Source organism: Megalops cyprinoides, chromosome 25 (genome assembly GCF_013368585.1).
Source record: "Megalops cyprinoides isolate fMegCyp1 chromosome 25, fMegCyp1.pri, whole genome shotgun sequence".
NCBI classification, from domain to species: Eukaryota; Metazoa; Chordata; class Actinopteri; order Elopiformes; family Megalopidae; genus Megalops; species Megalops cyprinoides.
This window is the reverse complement of record NC_050607.1, coordinates 17,668,870-17,687,485: the sequence shown is the minus strand read 5'-3', so window position 1 is coordinate 17,687,485 and position 18,616 is coordinate 17,668,870. Positions and strand designations below refer to the sequence as shown.

Genomic DNA, 18,616 nt, shown 5'->3' with positions numbered 1-18,616 from the left:
ATCAATTGCTCACTTCAATACAGAAAGTTAATTAGCTTGCAAGATATGGTGTGAGGGAGCTGAGCTGTGAAGTCTGTTCTGCAAATTTAGCAACACTTCGAGCACCACCTGTAATACCAGACAATTTTATAAAAGTTCAGACAAGGCACTGAAATTATATGGTACTTGATGAACTGATGAAATTATACAGTACTATCGATGATCACAGTCTAACAAGGAAGTTTTGCAGACTCATAGGTCTAAACCTCCCCGATCGAATACAACATTTGAACAGCTTAACTTTTGGTTTGCATCTGCAGCTCAGATCTATCATGTTAATTAGTCAGCTGAATAAAGGTTTTTGAAAATGCAATGACTAAATAATAATAATAATAATAATAATAATAATAATAATAAACCTTCTATTTTCTTTCAACATGGGTCAATGCCTGCCTCTTCATACGCACATGAAAGACTGCCAATCAAAGTTGGTGACAGCAGCGGTTCAGGTCCAACCTCCTATGTGGGTCATTAGGCGTCTAACCCCAGTATTTGTTTTCTGATCGAACAAGCATCTATACAGGACGCTTTATCAGTGGAATTATGGCTAACTCGAAGCGCACCACTTGTGGGTTTGCTAGCCATCTAGCAAACATTCGTTATTTTCGAACTTTTAATGCCTTGCGGGGAGCAGTCAGTAATTACATCGATTTTTCTTATAAAGATATTATACCATAGTGATAGTAAGTATGTATAATTCAATTAACCAGTAGGCTACTGTCGAGAACATTGATGCTGTTTACATAGATTTTGCATCAGTCATCAGTCATCTCGCATTTAATCGCGACTAATAAAAATAATGATCCATCTCCTTATCAGCTGCTGTGACAGTGGTTTCATGCAAATTTTGGATTCTCACTTTGTACTCTTCGAAATATTACCATAAGGTGGCGCAAAGGAATAGGTATGACGAAAATGTAAGTAAACCCGTTTATTTATTTACATCCCAAAACGAACAGCCTCGAAACCAAATGCAAGAAGATGAAAAGGCGAAACCGTTCGGCGTTTTTAAAAACGTGACTTTGCGCTGCTTTTCGTTTACAAGCTCTAATGATCTAACGAATGTGACGTTTAGCAGTTGGAACTGAAATACTGTAATGAGCAGGAGTTTTTGCTGATTAAAGAGACGGACCTCGGTCCCGCAGTTTATTCCGATGTACCGCGCGATCTCCTGAGTTCTGTCTCATTCCTGGGTCTCTATTTCACAGAATTTTTTTTTAATAAAATGGAGTTTTCGGAGAGGAAACGGAGCAGGAAATCGCAAAGCTTTAAACTGGTTAATGAGGAAGGTAAGACAAGGGCTTTCAAGATGTTGTCTGCTGTGCTGTCGCCGCTTCCTCTGTTATAATGTAAACATAAAGGGGGTAAATGAGACTAAATACGACAAAGGAGGAGGAATGCACCTGCAATGTCTGCCTAATTCTCCTGATGTCTTGATCCACGGGGAATACCGCAAACTTATGAACATGAAAATGCCTGTCTGTGTCTGTGCCACATACCAGTTGATACAAAAGCCATGACGAACTAAGTGTCTGGTTTAACCGCTGAATTGGCGAGATACCCTGTAAGGTTTTCTTGGAGAAGGTGTGCTGGCTAATTAACCTAAAAGATATATGCACCCTAGCCTCTCTTAAACTTGTCTCACAGTTGCATTATTCAGACACAACCGATTGACGCGTGCCCTTAATGAAAACCGTCTGTCACCTAATATTTACTTGTCGCGCGTTGAAACACAGTAGCGCAAGATGTTAGCAGACGAGTGTTGCGTCTGGTTTGAGATGAGGCTAAATGAGGCACTTCTTCACGTTCCACCTACAGGTGGTACAGACTAGCAGGCAGCAGAGCGGAGGAAAGCAAGATTGGCTCCCAGCCCTGCCTACGTAGTCCTCTCATAGCCACAGATAGGCGACGTATATCCTGCTCCATCACCATGCGTGCATTAAAGCTTAAATTGCCCCACTTCAGAGAAAAAAGTTATTTTTATAAGTTGTACAGTATGTATTTGGCTAATTCCTTTATGGATATACGTTGGATAGGCATATGCTGACGTTCCAGGTCTCCCCGTTGCTTGAATAACTGTACGTCGTGCTTGCGCATGGAGAGGAGTTGAAGCGCGCGCTTGTATGCAGCCACGCAAGCCATGGTCCATGTCTTCATTTTCAGATTTCGAGGCCGAGTACTTCGACAGTGCCGAAACAACTGATGTCAATGGGGAAATGAAAAGTGTAACCATGCCTGAAGGTACAATATTATTTGTTTTTGAGGAAAAAAAAGAATAAATAAATGGATGGCTGGCTTGGTGATTGTGATACAGCAAACCCCAGGCATCGCATGCAGCTGAGAGAGAGTTAGATAATTAATTTATTTACCTCACAGAATTTGAATTTTATGAGTGTATTTGTTTGGAGGAACACTTTTGAAGTTTTGAAGTTGGTGCATGCAGCTGTAGATGGTTGCATTACACAGGTCAGAGCTGCATGCCGCGGTTTAAAATGAACTGCAGTGTATCAGTAAGTGTGTCCGAGCCTCTCGGTGAAATAGTGCTATGCTCCTCAGCCTGGCTAGGCGACGAGGGCATGGAGATCAAGCGCCAGATCACTGGCATGATGAGGCTGCTGAACGACAAGGCCGGGCGCGTGTACCAGCGGGTGGGCCGGGAGGGCGAGACCCTGAAGCAGGAGCCCCAGGACCTGGAGCTGGGCTGGGCTCGGCCACCCGCCGCCACCGCCAACACCGCCCCCTCCCAGGAGGAACCGCAGCACAGCTCCTGGAGTCACGACACAGCGTTCAGGCCCCAGGCCCCCGGCCAGTACGGCACTCGCTCCAAGACCCTCAAGATGCTCAACACGGCCAAGACCGTGGTCAAAATCAACGGTAGGGTCCCCCCCACACCCGCGCCCTGTCCCGAATCATCGATCAGTTGGGCTCCGCCCTCCCCCTTTCGCCGGGGCTTCACGGAGAACAGATCACAATGGAGCTCGCAGGACCAGAGGCGTACTCTTTTGATGTACAGTTAAGCTGCACTGCCTTCGGTCTTTAATGTCATCTTGAAAGGATTATTTTCAATTCCTTCTCACATGGTTTAATGAAATTCCCAGAGGTCTGTTCTCCCTGGAGCGGTCTCCCTCATTGATCATGTCCAAAAACAGACATTTCATTGCCGTCAGCTGCTTCCAATTTATGATTGTTTTTACTTGCAGAACGTAGGCGGGAAAAAAAGAGCTTTTGGATTTCTGTCCTACGAAAGATATTCATGCTGCAGATGGTTCAAACGAGCTTGTTATTCAGGATATATTTAACAAACATGCTTATAATTGCAGTCAAAAAATCTCGCTTATAAATGCGGCCAATATCTCTTCTCTGTTCAACAGCCAGGATGGATCAAGTAAATTCTGTGTGCGAGGTGTTTCTCGCGGTTGTTTGTGTTTGTTGTGTGAAGCGCTGGGCAACCTTGGCCTACAAGAGCCGCAGTGTCTCTGTTTTCACGACCTCTGATCTCAATTAGTATGCAGGTGATGTCACCGTTTGGATGGGAAAATGCGCATTATTACAGATTTTACTGCTCAGGAATATAATTATCACCGGTACTGGGAACCAGCGCTGATAACCAGTCGGCAAATCGGCCAGTCTGTCTGTCAGACAGTCAGTCAATGAAGTTGTTTGTAGCGCTGTGCCCTTGTGGAGCATCTTGGGGCAGAGATTCACAGGAAACGGTGAGATAGTCAATGTTCCAGTTGTATTCAAGTTGGATTTGGTAGGCAGGCCAATTGGCTGACATTAACTGTGTGCGCTAGACATTGCTGTGAAAGCACACACGAGCCCACATCTGCCGAAATCAGACAAGGAGGTTAGTAATTCATGGAAGTTGTGGAAAATCTCAGCCCTGCCAGAGACGAGCGGTGTCTGGAAGCGCCTGGAGCGCGGTCTGCCAGACCGCCTGGCCCGAGCAGGGGCGAGAGGCAGCCGAGCGAGCGCAGAGTCGGGGATGAGAGGAGCTCATTCTCTGCGGCGCGCGGCCCCTCGCCGCTCGCGACCAGGCATTACGCGTTATGACATCATCAGAAGTGGCCGGGCTTGGCAGGGCCGCTCGGGCAGGGCTAGGGTGTGATGTCAGCGCCAGTGCGAGACCTCGCGCTCTTCTGTGCCTGTGTTCCTGCAGACGTGGTCCCGCCCGCGGCCGGAGCGGCGGAGGCCAGCTGCTGCATGTGCAACTGCAAGAGCACCCTCCAGGCCATTCTGCAGGAGCTGCGCACCATGAGGAAGCTGATGCAGACGCAGAAAGGTCAGACTGCCACGCCCCCCCCCCCCCCCTCGCGTCAGAGGTAACGTGCGCTCGGTCCTCAGGGATGGGGCTGAGACTGGGCGTGCTGTGGCCAATCACATCAAGGCCAGAGCCCTTTGATAGGCCCCTGTGTCTGTCCTGGTCTGTCACCCAGGCACAGTCTGGAGAGATCCAGACTGAATAACAGGGTCTGGAGACCTAGACCAAGATGGGGTCTCAGTGGCCTCAAGGGACCTCAGGACCAAGACTGAGACTCTATTGTTGCTCATTGTGAAGTTCCCAACAGAAATAAATGTAAAAAAAAATCACTGAAGCTAATATTAAAAATATAATTTCTTAATGATACTTACGTAAGTGCTTTGATATTTTTTAAATTATTGGATACATTATACGTTGGCTGTAAGGATTTGAATGAAGCGGCCGGATCTCCGTTTGCTTCAGGAGCTCAGGAAAAACAGCGTGCCCAGAGCAGCATCAGCCCTGCCCGCTCTCCGGCCCCTAGGAAGAGACCCCGCAAGAGGAGATCCGTCCACAAGGTGGCGCCGCTGGCTGCCCCCAGTAAGAGGGTCCCCGTCCCGGCCAGCCCGGCGCCCGACCCCAACGGGAGGAGGGAGCGGCCGTCCCGGGAGAGGCTGGTCCCCGCCCAGCCCAACACAACTGCCCAGCCGGCCCCACCCCCTCCGACAGAAGCCCAACCAGCTCACTACAGCCTGATCAAGGAGCCACCCTCTACAGAGGTAAGGAATACACAGCCTAACGCTCTTATCTCTCAACCCCATACCTGAGCTCCACTGTTGCTGAAGATCAGCTTGATCCCTGTCTTTTTGTGTAGGAGTGTAGTATCGTGGTAAGGAGCAGGGCTTGTAGCCAAAAGGTCGCTGGTTTGATTCCCTGCTGGGGCACTGCTGGTGTATCCTTGGGTAGGGTGTTTAACCCTTAATTGCCTCAGTAAATATCCAGCTGTATAAGTGGATTACATGTAAAAACTGTAACCTGTGTAAGTTGCACTGGATAAGAGCGACTGCTAAATGACAATAATGTATTGTAATGTAATGTGTGGCAGTCCAGATGCAGAGGGGAGAATGTACAGAGACTCCATGTACCCTGGTGCTTAGCTCACACGGTGGAGATCTGCAGTCTGTAACAGTGCTGTATTTATTTCTGTTCTGAGGGAGCCGTTTTCACCCGAACCTCAAACCACTGTGGCGTCACCACGATCACGCTGACTGACACGACAGATTTGTTTTCGAACTGTCACTACCCAAACCGTCAGATTAATTTGCTATGAATTGTAAAATTAATATTCAGTGGCGTTTTCTCCTGCGTGCTTGTTATCTCTCTGCAATTAAATGGCTGTTTCTTTTGGTGCCGTAATTTCATTATGTGCAGGGGATTTTATTTTAATGTTCGAGGCGCTGTGTTGTTGAGTTACATTTTTTTGCGCTTACAATATTCTTTGCATTACATTTACATTTATTCATTCTTTTATCCAAAGCGACTTAGCATTATACACTGTTCCTCTCCTTAAAACAAGGCTGAGGTGAAGTCGGCTTTAAAGATAGCGACCTGCGTGCGGTTATGCACTGAAGATGTGCTGAAGTTAATTTGATGAATCAGTGAGCAGAATGCGACTGAGTGGTCTTGTGAAAGACCAGCGCCTAAAAGAGGAGGATCTGCTCCCAGAAATATGTTGTACTGTGCATTTTTGCCGACTGGATTGCAGTGCAGTTTTTTTTTTTTTTCCATCTGTGGTTTACCTTGCTTCAACTCTTGTTTTGTTCAGCCTGTGAGTGTAGCAGTGTCACCGCCGTTAATATTCTCAAAGTTAAAACTCGCTTGAGAGGAATGGACTTGACCAGCGGTGGAGATAAAAGTCTCATGACATCTATTGAATTCTCACATCAAGAGCAGAGAGGACTCTAAGAGCTGCAGAGTGCAATTCATGTTAACGACTCATCTCCTGTGTGTGTGTGTGTGTGTGGGTTGGCGTTTGTCTCTGTTTGTGTCTTTGTGTGTGTCTGGGTGTCTGTGGCTGTCTTTGTGTGTGTGTGTGTGTGTGTGTGTGTGTGTGTGTGACTGTAAATATATCTGTCACTCTCTCTGTATCTGGGGCGTGTGGGTTTTTGTGTGTCTGTGTCCTTTGCACATGTCTGTCCGTGTGTTTCTGTCTGGGTGTGTGTCTTGTGCCTGTTTGTCCTTGTGTGTGTGTGTGTGTGTGTGTGTGTGTGTGTGTGTGTGTGTGTGTGTGTGTGTGTGTGTGTGTGTGTGCGCGCACGCGTGTGTGTGTGTTTCTGCTAGCCCGAGGTCCAGCTGGCCGAGGACTATGACGTGTACATCCCCAAGTCCCAGCTGGACTCCATCCTGGTCAATTACACGCGCTCCGGCAGCCTGCTCTTCAGGAAGCTGGTGTGCGCGTTCTTCGACGACGCCACGCTGGCCAACTCGCTCCCCAACGGCAAGAGGAAGAGGGGGCTGAACGACAACAGAAAGGGGCTGGACCAGAACATCGTAGGGGCCATAAAGGGTAGGCTCTGTCCTCACAGACGCAGCCAAGCACACAGACATACAAACCCAGAGCTACAGACAAATCAGAGAGGGACTGGTGGCCAAATAAACACTTTCCCTGGAGCCCACTCTCCAGTGCCTCTTTTAATCCATACAAGGCAGTTATTTTCAAATTCTCCCTGGGTACGTAGGGTAAATGATAACGGTGAGGTGAGCTGCCACTGTGGACACATTTTTAGCCAAGTTTCCTGTGGATTCCAGTCGCAGCGTTGACTTTGAAAGCTCGTCACCTTGATTCTTTTGTACCGTGTCCAGCCTTCACAGAGAAGTACTGCACTGCCAACCGCATCGAGAGGCTCCCAGGACCCAGAGACTGGGTGCAGATCCTGCAGGACCAGATCAAGCTGGCCAGGAGACGGTTAAAAAGAGGTAATTGGGGTGAGTGCTGTTTGGAGGTGTGCCACAGATTCAGAAGGCGAAGAAATTCAATTACCATGTACTCATCAATAACTACTACGGTAACTGTTTAGGGGAAAGTAGCACGCTATGGAAACCATGACCGTCACTGTGAATTTATAATCGAGTTAAAGCATAGTTACATGTAAGCAGAATCTGAGAAATTCCCTACGCAAGCTTTTAGCACAGATGTTGTATGTATGGACCAGATATGCATCCCCCTGTGCTTGACATTGTCAGTGAAAGTTCTGTTTCATAAGTAGCTATATGCTAATTGTTTCTTGAATTGGAATAGTCTGATTCAAAACATATATAGTTAGCATAGCAACACACTGTCCTGTTACCAACTGGAACCTAGGAAGTAAGATTAACAGAATGAAGACAGGAGCAGAATATGTGGTCATAGTGTTTGTATCTTTGTGATTAATGTGTAAGGTGTATGGCACTGATTTACTAGAGGGGGTTAAAATCTCACTATACTTGATGGAACTACATGGACAAGAACAGCTGGCCCCTCCCACTTAAATGCTTTCATTTTATTGGTTCAGCAGAGGCCGCAGACTGTGATGACAATTTCAACAGGACCTCCATAAAAACAGGTATTTCTGTGTGTGTGATCATACCTGTGGCAGTTGGTACTCCCAGATCGTGCCCCTCCCTCCCCACCTCTGCATTATTTTCTGTGTTTCTGTGCTGTTGACCCGCAGCAACTTCCTTCTCCTGCTCCGCCCCTGGCTTGGCCGGCCCGTTATTGGTTCATAAATTTTCCGACCGCGCTCATCCCCGGGAACATCTGACACTCCCACGGCTATCTCCGGCTCCCGAAATGTCAGCTAATTAGCCGCAGACGCTGCGCTCTCTGCCCCCCTGCCTTTATGGCTGATCGCCGCCCTGTCCCCTTCCCTTTCCAATCATCTGAGGAGCGCAGCGCTGACTCCACACTCCGGCGGGAACAGATGGGAGTGTGTTGGGGGGGGGGCTGATAGAGCCACCTCCACCTACAGCGCTGTTTCACATCTTTCCTTATAGATCTTTTCCTACATAGCATCTCCTGTCCTAGAGAGCCCCAATCCAACAGGTTTTCCAGCCATCCTGAGAGCACTGACATTCTGAAGAGTAGGTCTGGGAGCCTCGATTGGCGTGTGAGAGAGCATGACTCATTGACTCGTGGTTAAGTGCCTTGCTGGAATAAGCCTGCAGACACTGCAAGCCCTCTTAAATCTGAATAGAGCGTACCCTCCTCGGAAGGTTTACAGCTCTATGGGGGACAGTTGAGCATAACAGTTTTGGCCTTAATGTACATTCATGGAAAGCTGTGACAATTTGTTTTCGCACTATCACGTTGATTGCACTTTGTGCCTTCTGCTTTAAGTGTACATTAAAATGACTGGAGAGATTGAAGCATTTGTGTTTGGATTTACCCGTGAAAATATGACTGATACTTACCTGGCAAGTAGGGTAACAGCAAAGCAATAGCAAAATGATTCATTGGTGAGCTCATCTGTGGCTTTATTTCCTCAATTGCTGCCTCCCCTCCCAAGTAAATCTCACTCTTCTTATGCAACAGAGGAGAAGCAGAGCAGGATGGGAACTCATACCAGGGGCGGGCTGAAAGCACGCTGGTCCCCACACCCAGGGTTTGGAGCCGGGACGCTCCGTGGAGCAGAAGCTCCGCTGTGAATCAGCGATTCCGCTCGCCTCTCGCCGGCGTCCTTGGAGAGTTTGCAGCGTAATCCGCGGCCTCTCGTATGAAAACGCCCCCCGAGGGAATGCTGATTTACCTTCGGGCCCCAACAGTAAATCGCCCAGCTCCTGTATTAACCTAGCCTGTCTCTCCGGATGCTGTTGTGAGGGCTGTGGAACGGCAAATTGCACTCACACCCAGGCACCGCACTGATCACAGACGGCGCAGCACAGTGTAGCCCTATAAATCTCCTTTAATATTTTTTTCTGCCGGTGCCCCATCCCTGTCATTGTTGCTTCGGTTCCTTTCATTGACATCCGTACGATGATTGCCATGCTGTTCCGCTGCTGTTTGCTTGATGCCTTTGGGTAAAGATTGCTGCATGACAGCACACTGTCTTTATTCATTTCAACAGAAGATTTTCACTGCTCTGAAGAGGGGAGGGAAGGTGTATTACCGACGACAGGTAACGCACCTGCACTGTGCTTGCGTTTTCTCTCTCTGATATTAATCACGTGCTGCAGTCATATTATATACATTTCTTAGGAGGAAAGATTCGCTGTATTGAGCTGTCCCTTGTGCTCTAGGCTGCGGCTTCGAGAAAACGGCCGAGAACATGGACGCCGGCGGCGAGAAGGACGTCACGGCCTAATGGCTGCCGGCCGCTGGGAGGTGTCGTGGTGTAGCACCCCTGACTTAACCATGTGCCACTTTCTCTTTCCATTCTGGGGAGCTTAGGTTTATTTTACTGTGAGGCCGATTCACTTCACCGCCGTTGAGAAACCCGCGCGTGAAAGTATTAAGTTAGGTAAGGCTAGCTCGCTTTTGGGAAGTGTTCCGCAACAAGATAAGCTCTGTATGTGACCACCCCATGCCAAGACCATTTAGACTCTGTGGGGTATGGGGGATCCAAAGCTATTCTTGCCCTCTGCTACAAATCAAAGGGCAAGGAAGTTATGAGCAGCATTCAACTGTGTTAATTACGATCCAGTCTTTCTGGCCTCATTGTAGTTTAGGTATCATTGGGAGTAACATCTACAAGCTTACCTAGTCATCTTTAATGTGTGTCAGATTAGCTTGTGTTATTGGTGGATGCTGTACAGTGTACAACGTCCCTGTTTTGGGTGCCTGTCTGGAGTGAATACAGTGTTTTCAGCCTCAAAAATCTGAGTTCCGTAGTGTTGTCCTGTTTGGTTTCAGCTCAGGCAGACACAATAGTTGACTTCTCTCACAGGAACTAACTTTAGTTTGTTGCCTTTCTTCATCAGAATTATTTGTTCACAGGAATTTTCACAGATTTTTACATTATCTGGATGGCTTATTTGGCTCCCTGTGCCAGCCTATCCATATGATAATAATGATTTGTGAATCCGTGAATTTGTGCAGATTCTGCCCAGAATTGTTGCTTGTGAATACAAGCATTCTTTTCTTTCACCACTGGCTGGAGTTTACAGATTCCGTCTTAATTGCCTGCGACTGAGGACTAGTTATTTAATCCCACGATTTGAGAGACCAAGATGCAGTTCCACCCAACACAACATGCACTTCATGGTGCCAGCAGGACTAGCAATTGCTGAAGAGACACCTCTACTGTGCTGAACTTTTAATTAAAAAAAAAATGCACAATCAATTAGGAACATAACAAAATGTCTTTCTGCTATCTGCAATTGTCACCACAAAAAAGTTCAACAGAATGGAAATATAATGGTGTCTTAACAGAGGCTGATATTTTAATACAGCATAATAAAAATATGTCTAAAAATACTAAAAGACTAATTCATGCAGCAAATAGTAATTTTTGTGGTCAATTCTTAATCACTCCATGCCTTTCATAATGTGTGTAATTATAATTTTGATATGTAAATAGATGAAGTTTATATCTTTAAAAATATATTAGGTATTGTTGAGATGTAATGTCAAAAATACAGTCTTTCTATTAGATGCTCTCTTACATTACACAATGTGTTAGCAACGACAAAGCCCGTAAAGAATTAACTTAATGCACTTTAATTTTATTTCGGTGACTTGGACTAATGAATTAACCAAATCTGTTTATATTCAAGACTTCCGCTAATGTACATTGTTCAAGTTCTAGAGGTTTGTTTTTTTTTTTTTCTTTTTTTAGTTACAGCAGAAGACATGTGGACATGTGGATAATGTATAATTGTACAGGTGTTTACTTGGTGTTTACGTAAGAGACTTGTTTACAATTTGTATGTGAAATATACAGTATTTACTGTGGCCCTTACTGCTATGTTTTTTATGGTGTGCCCACGGCCCAAATCTGTAATTTGTTCCTTTGTCATAAGATATGTAAAGTATAAGTACAAATATGGATATATATATATATAATTACTTGCCCTAGACTTGCTAAGAGCATTAGTATTCCTGACTGAATAAAAACATCGTCTCATAGTCTCGTAGTGTTTTTATTATTTATTCATTAAGGTAATTCCTACACATTTAGATGACATAGGCTGTGGGGAAGCAAACCTTAAATATGGGTTTAATTAAAACACTGCTGTGACTCGAATGTTAACACAGACAAGTGCAACTTTTGTTTTTTTTTTGATCTGCAGGATGCAGACAAATCGTTTAGCATTAAGGGCATGGCACCTTCAATTAAAGGTGCGCTCCATTGTTTACTTTGTTCTCGCCACACTTCAAAATAATGCTTAAAGGGGAGGTAAAGGCGCCAGTCGACATGTGTAGGACCCACTCCAATCCTATTCTCTTACCGTAATTTTTATGCATATCTGTCACCTTTTGCGGAAGATACACTTTTGCCACGTGGAACTGCTTGAGTGCACTTCAGAGTTCGGAGAAACTAACTTTACTGTAGCTTATTATGCTGTAAAAAACACTTTATTTCGAATAATAATTCTCTTCAGGCGTTGTTTAAGGGCTCCCCTAATGGCCCAAGTGCATTCTGGGACTGTCCCCTCTCTTGTATCGGGAGGCGCCGCTAAACTGAAACCGGTAAGGATAAACCAGAGCAGAGAATTAAAGGGGAAACGAAATATGAATATAACCCTCCTTCTTCCCTAAAAACGTGAGGGGTACTACTTTAAATATTTCTTAAGCAGTTAAAAAAGGCAATGGTTGAGCAGAATGCAAGAAATGTGGTTGTTTCTGCAGCACGCAGAGTGTGTGTTTCTTATCTCAGAGGGGTTGCTCAAGGGTTAATTTTTTCAGCCGCCGACATTTTTAGATGCAGCCTGCCCCGGTTTCTTCGAAACGACGAGACAGTATTTACCGGTTTTCAAACCGATACCCAAAGCAAGAAAGCGCACTGCAATGCCAAATCAAAGCGTACGGACAATCACGGCCATGCCTTGCGCGATCACGTATTTATTTGTGTTGATCTTGCGTTACATTACCTAGCTAGCTCGCTAGCTAACTGCGTATTCAGTGCGCCCATGGCATGGGCTGCAGCAAGAAAATCAAGGGGTTAATGCATGCAACAGACGCTCCACTGACATTTTCCTCTGACTGTAGCTGCCCGTGGAACTGTGCTTTGGCTAACTTTAATGAATGGTTTCACTAATACATGTGCCCTGAAAAAGCATACGTCTCCATGCGTTTACGATGCACACGGCAGTAGCTTTGTGAGAGCATATGGGCTGAAGATGCAGGCCTCACCCAGAGCTTTAAGGGAGCAGCTCCAAAAATTTTAAGGTAACCCTAGCTGACTAGCTTACTGGTTCCCACAAGACGGAGTGGTTGCGAGATACAGTACTTGTGCATATGCGATCAGAAGTAACTTAGAGTAGGCTTTAACTAGCCAGTTAAACAGTACAAAGTAATGTTATCACTATAATTGCCCTTGTTACTTGCCCAGTGGCATTCTGGCATGGTAAAAACCTGTCACAAGTACCGCGTTTCGCTGGCTGCATTTGAGAAGCACCTGTCATTTTCCCCAGTGCTCTCACCGTGAATTGGGTCCATTAATACTAGGTTTGAAAGCTACAGGTTTGATATAGCCCACTTTTTGGTGTAAATAAAGACATTAAAACACCACCTTTAGGTAGCCTTAGTTAAAGGGGAGTTTAATTTATTTAAATTAATTTTCAAATAATTTCTTTAAAATTGGTCAGACTTCTTTAAAGTTGATCAAAATGTACTTTATGGGTGTTACCTTCTTTCCACCTGTTCAATGCTGTAGTTAATGCAATTAACAGTTTACGTGTGTGTGGGGTGGGGGCTGTTGCGTAGGAAACGGCCAGGAGAGCCATTCCCAAAGTGATTATGCCAGGCTGAATGGTGGTCTGTTCCTAATCTGTGCCTTCGTCTTTAATTGCCAAATAAGTTTTCATTCACCAGGACCTGTTGGTGTTAACCATTTTTATTTTTATATTTTCATATTCAGATTGTATCCATTGGCTTGCCATTTGAAGTGTATATCCAGTTGCATCTGGTGACATCAAGATTCTTGCATATGGTGCTGCTTCATAGTACTCTTTTAATGATATTGATGTTATCCTGTATATTAGTGTTGTTATTAGTTGATATTCATGCAGTATTTGTGTTTCTGCACTGGACATTTGTGTGGCACTAAGTTGTCTATGTTGAACTTCTGCGGTGTGAATGTTATGTCCGTTTAGTTTTAAAGTGACCACATTTCCCGTTTCCCTCACTGTGAGTGTTTCATCTGTGAATGTGTCTGTGTAAAACGTCTGCGCTTAGTCGTTACTCTTTCCTATGGACGGATCATGCATGCGTCCATCTAAATAGCATGGTGTATTATCGGCCCATCCATGCGATGTAAAGATCTGCAAAACTGTGCAGCACCAGCTCGAACCAAAGGCTGCGGACTTACAGGTGGCTGTTGGCAATGATGGGTTGCATTTCTACCGTGACCTTTGACCTTGACCTTGACTTCAGCTTAAGCAACTTCTGCTGCAGGAATCAGAGTCAGACAATACCAGTAGTCCAAAAAGCTTAATTTTTATGTTTAAATTCTGTGTCGTACTATTTCAGTTGTGCTGAAATGAAATTGGTAGTTGCAACAAATCTGTGCAGGGTGTCTGCATGGGGTTCCTGCAGGTTCTGCACAGCCAGGTCTTAAAACATTTACATAAGTGGATGCTTTTTTTTCCCCCAACATAAGTAGGTTATCCTGTGGTAGGTCAGCCGAAGATCTCTGCATCTCTCCTCCTGCTTTTATATCTAAGTGAGAGTAAGGAGGGGCTTCATTAAGAGTAACCTTAGTGTTTTTCTCTCCCAGATTGTGAGCTGTCGTGAAGGAGACGTCTGACCAGTGGTGGAGGCCCGAGCAGTTTTTTTCCCCCAGCCATGTCTGTCCGGGAGTCCTTCAACCCCGAGAGCTACGAACTGGACAAGAACTTCAGGCTGACCCGCTTCACGGAGCTAAAGGGTACGGGCTGCAAGGTGCCGCAGGACGTCCTGCAGAAGCTGCTGGAGTCTCTGCAGGAGAACCACTTCCAGGAGGATGAGCAGTTCCTGGGGGCAGTCATGCCCAGACTGGGTACGTCCCTTTCGCTGCCGGCGCACGCCTGAAAACGTGCAAATGCACGGCATTCTGGGGAAGGCGGTTACACCAGAGGCCTTCAGGTGTCCACGCATAGCGCTCCTGAGCAAGAGGTTTTTACAGCCTGAATTGCGCTGGTAAATATCCAGCTCGTCAGTTATTAAATACGAGGAAGTACATTAAGCAAGTGTATAGTAAGTCATGTCCATACAGTCTATGTGCGTGTGAAGTTTCACTGATTTGTGTGTGTTGTGCACTTGCTAATTGCGGTGTGTCTGCTGTCTTGTGTGTTTAGGCATTGGAATGGATACATGTGTCATTCCATTGAGACACGGAGGTCTCTCGTTAGTTCAGACCACAGACTACATTTATCCCATTGTGGATGACCCCTATATGATGGTAGGAGTTTTTTGATCACCATTTGTTGTTTAAGAAAATATACACATTTGTTTTTTACATATATGCACAGAAGGTTGAGTTCTGTGTCCACAGTAACGGTAGCGCTGAATGCTGCTTCTCTTATGTTTCTCTCCAGGGCCGAATTGCATGTGCCAACGTACTAAGTGACCTTTATGCCATGGGGGTCACGGAATGTGACAATATGCTGATGCTCCTGGGAATCAGTAATAAAATGTCAGATAAGGTAGACTTCCATGATTCACTGAATTAAATATGTAATATAAATGTATTTGATGGTAGGTTCCACAGCCAATCATGCACTCTTGCGTGAAGTACTCTGTCTCCTGTGTTGTAGCGTGTTGGTTTGATTGTCAGCAGAATTATACATTTCTGTCAATTGTCATACCAGTGTCAAGGTACAAGTATTTTGTGCACAAATCACTTTCAGCTGAAAATGATTTGTTGTTGTGTGCAGAATTAGTTTTATACCCCTATGTCCTGACCATACCCCTCTTCATATGTGATTCCTTTCCTCGGCAGGAGAGGGACAAAGTGATGCCTTTAATAATTCAGGGATTCAAGGACGCCTCAGAAGAGGCTGGGACGTCGGTGACGGGAGGCCAGACGGTACTCAACCCCTGGATCGTGCTGGGGGGCGTGGCCACCACGGTGTGTCAGCCCAACGAGTTCATCATGTGAGCAGCTCTCTCTCTCTCTCGCTGTCTGCCCCCGCTCTCGCTCGCCCCTTTCCTGCTGACTTCCTGTCATTAGTCATCCTCACACTGGGGAAACCACCACCAGTCATGAAGTGGAAACGGCTACACTACGGGTGCTGTGTTAGCTGCCTGGGATATTAACATGTTGGGCGGCTTTGTTGTAAGAATCCCCACCTCTTGAGGGGTTTTTTTGCTTTGCGTTTTCTTTGGGGGGGATTTTTCAGTTGTGCTTGTATTTCTACTGTTTGTGTAACACAGGCCTGACAATGCAGTACCAGGAGATGTGCTGGTATTAACGAAGCCCCTCGGGACCCAAGTAGCAGTCGCCGTCCACCAGTGGTTAGATATTGTAAGTCACAGCAAAATGAATGAAACACTATGAAAAATAGTTTCTCTGGAAATAAACCCACTGTACCTGGCCTTGATACGTATCACACTTGTTCAGTGTTCTTACTGGCAGTTTGTTCTTGAAATGTTTGCCATTTTGTGATGCCATTAATGAACTGTAATCATCTGTCACTGAGTGATTGATCAGCGATTGTGAAACGTAATGGATCCTAATCGGCGCGTAATATTTTCTATCCGTTGTGTCTCTGCAGCCAGAGAAATGGAATAAGATCAAGCTGGTGGTGACGCAAGAGGACGTGGAGCTGGCGTATCAGGAAGCCATGATGAACATGGCGAGACTGAACAGAACGGGTAAGAACATATGTCCTGTTCTATATCACAAGCTGCTGTGTGCTGGGCAGTGACCCTGATCCAGAATGATTTACACAGCTCGGGTTTTACACGTTGTCAGTCGATAAAGGTGGAGATTCATTCAGGTAACTGAGGTTGAGTTCTCAAGAGTACAAAAGCTACACCACGCCAGGATTCAGATGTGCTTGTTTAGTCCACTGCCCTGCTGTAAGTGTCGATGTGCTTGCTTGGCTCTGCTTTACAAGGTAACTGTGGGGAAAGATGGTGCTCTGTCAGAGGAGCTAACACCCCTTCAAAAGCTGAGGGTGAAAGTGCATGATCATTACATTGGTGTTTAGCAGACACTCTTATCCAAAGAGATACATAGGTTACAATTTTTACATGCTGTCCATTTATACAGCTGGACAGCAATTAACTGAGGCACATATTGTAGATTAAGTACTTGATCAAAGGTACAGCAGCAGTACCCCATCGGGGAATAAAACCAGCAACCTTTTGGTTACAAGCCCTGCTCCTTACCACTGTGCTACACTGCTGCCTCCAATCTGGGGAGAGTAGATGGCTTATTGTTGATCAGAACGGACTGTACTTGCAGATACTGTAAATACCTTTTTTTTTTTTTTTTTACCCCCAGCGGCCGGGCTGATGCACACCTTCAACGCCCACGCGGCGACAGACATCACGGGGTTCGGGATCCTGGGCCATGCCCAGAACCTGGCCCGGCAGCAGAGGAGCGAGGTGTCCTTCGTCATCCACAACCTACCCGTGCTGGCCAAGATGGCCGCCGTCAGCAAGGCCTGCGGGAACATGTTCGGCCTCATGCATGGCACCTGTCCGGAGACCTCAGGTGGGGGACGGGCTGTGTGTGTGTGTGTGTGTGTTTGTGTGTGTGTGTGTGATTGTTTCTTCATATTATGTCAACAGCTGGTCACTTATAGATGAAAGTAAATATCAGTCATGGCAGGCTCAAAAGTAAATTGAGTGACTTTAGAGGAGGGAAGTCTGGTTGCCTCACTCTTACTACAGATTTTTGAATGCTTATTGCATCCATCCTCTGTTTGTGGGTGTTATTCTCTCATAGGTGTTATTCCACCTCAGTCCCATTCTCTCACAGGTGTTATTAAACCTCAAACCCACTAACACCTGCTACTTCTGGTGCTGCTATTTATTTTATATGTAGTATTGCGATGTTTTGGATTCCGTGATCTAGTGACTGATGTATGGTAGTATACTTGCCTTCCCTTGTCTAGTAAGGTTGCACAAGTTAGGGTAGGGCTTGAATAGTGTTCTGCTCACACTCACTGGTCTGGGAGTGTTGTTAGCCTGGTCTGACACTGTTGCTCATTCAGCCTGAATGGAAACACTTACGTTCTATTGTGCTGGAAGACATTCTGGATAAAGAGTGCACGGGCGTTGGTGTGTGGTGCCGATGCTGGAGAGGTTCTGTTCGTCCCGCAGGGGGCCTACTGATCTGCCTGCCCCGGGAGCAGGCGGCCCGCTTCTGCGCCGAGATCAAGTCCCCCAAGTACGGCGAGGGCCACCAGGCCTGGATCATCGGCATCGTGGAGAAGGGCAACCGCACGGCCCGGATCATCGACAAGCCGCGGATCATCGAGGTGGCGCCGCAGGTCGCCACGCAGAACGTCAACCCCACCCCGGGGGCCACCTCTTAGTCCCGGGATGAGGGAGGAGCGCCCCCTTTTCAGACCGATATTCTAGCGCCATCCTAGAGTATGTACAAAACTACCATGGTAATGTGTACCCCCCCCCACTGCCCACTGACCTGTGGGCAGATCACGTTAAAAGAAACAAAAACAACGAAAAACGAAACATAAAAATCCATTTCCTTTTCATGTCTGTTATTTTCTGTTACATTAACTGAAGACGCACCTAATCATAAGGCAGCTTCTAAGTTGAGAATATTATCCGATACGGTTGATTCATTTTGAATCTTTAGACTCTTCTCGTCTATTGCCACATAGGCTTTGACTTAAAGGTGCTTTTGCCTAGCACCCATTTACCAACCAAGTACCGTAATAGCGTTTCGGTTTGTCCGGTCACTATGTGTACATATAAAGTCTAGGAGTCGTTGTAAAAGCTGTAACAGATGCCTTGAAAGATGAAAGGAAACTTAAGCTTAAGAGAAGGTGGGGTATAAGGGTTGCATGTTGTTTCAGATTTTTTTTTTTTGCATTATTTTGTACAATGCCCCCCCCCCACCAACCACCCCAAAATTCAAAAATCAATTAGAAGCGCTGATGTTGCATGGCAGCACCATCAACAAAAAGGAGAAAATGACACGAGGGACGGGACTACTGTCCACCGGCTATCGTAACTTACTGTGT

The 18,616-nt window shown here is 46.0% G+C and overlaps 2 protein-coding genes across 11 annotated transcripts; both read left to right on the top strand.

Annotated features, from left to right (window-relative positions):
* The first annotated feature begins 671 nt into the window (after positions 1 to 671).
* On the top strand, positions 672 to 9,839 carry bend7 (BEN domain containing 7). Of its 8 annotated transcripts, none has more exons than XM_036519763.1 (10): positions 998 to 1,328; positions 2,203 to 2,280; positions 2,596 to 2,913; positions 4,199 to 4,321; positions 4,763 to 5,058; positions 6,620 to 6,845; positions 7,142 to 7,255; positions 7,831 to 7,881; positions 9,382 to 9,432; positions 9,554 to 9,839. In XM_036519763.1, the coding sequence occupies exons 1-10, from the start codon at positions 1,265 to 1,267 to the stop codon at positions 9,616 to 9,618; spliced, it is 1,386 nt and encodes a 461-aa protein (XP_036375656.1). In that variant the 5' UTR covers positions 998 to 1,264; the 3' UTR covers positions 9,619 to 9,839. The 8 variants fall into 8 exon arrangements, with proteins under 8 accessions (XP_036375651.1, XP_036375657.1, XP_036375656.1 ...); XM_036519761.1 differs by having other exon boundaries at positions 7,142 to 7,264; positions 7,834 to 7,881; XM_036519762.1 differs by having other exon boundaries at positions 7,142 to 7,264; positions 9,385 to 9,432.
* Positions 9,840 to 11,888: 2,049 nt separating this feature from the next.
* Positions 11,889 to 18,042, top strand: sephs1 (selenophosphate synthetase 1). 3 transcript variants are annotated; one of them, XM_036520156.1, is made up of 9 exons: positions 11,889 to 11,945; positions 14,194 to 14,454; positions 14,753 to 14,856; positions 14,993 to 15,100; positions 15,397 to 15,551; positions 15,831 to 15,921; positions 16,172 to 16,271; positions 16,906 to 17,118; positions 17,730 to 18,042. In XM_036520156.1, exons 2-9 carry the CDS (start codon positions 14,262 to 14,264, stop codon positions 17,942 to 17,944), a joined length of 1,179 nt encoding a protein of 392 aa, XP_036376049.1. In that variant the 5' UTR covers positions 11,889 to 11,945; positions 14,194 to 14,261; the 3' UTR covers positions 17,945 to 18,042. The 3 variants fall into 3 exon arrangements, with proteins under 3 accessions (XP_036376049.1, XP_036376051.1, XP_036376050.1); XM_036520158.1 differs by lacking the exon at positions 11,889 to 11,945 and adding an exon at positions 11,950 to 12,018; XM_036520157.1 differs by lacking the exon at positions 11,889 to 11,945 and adding an exon at positions 12,422 to 12,644.
* Positions 18,043 to 18,616: the final 574 nt, after the last annotated feature.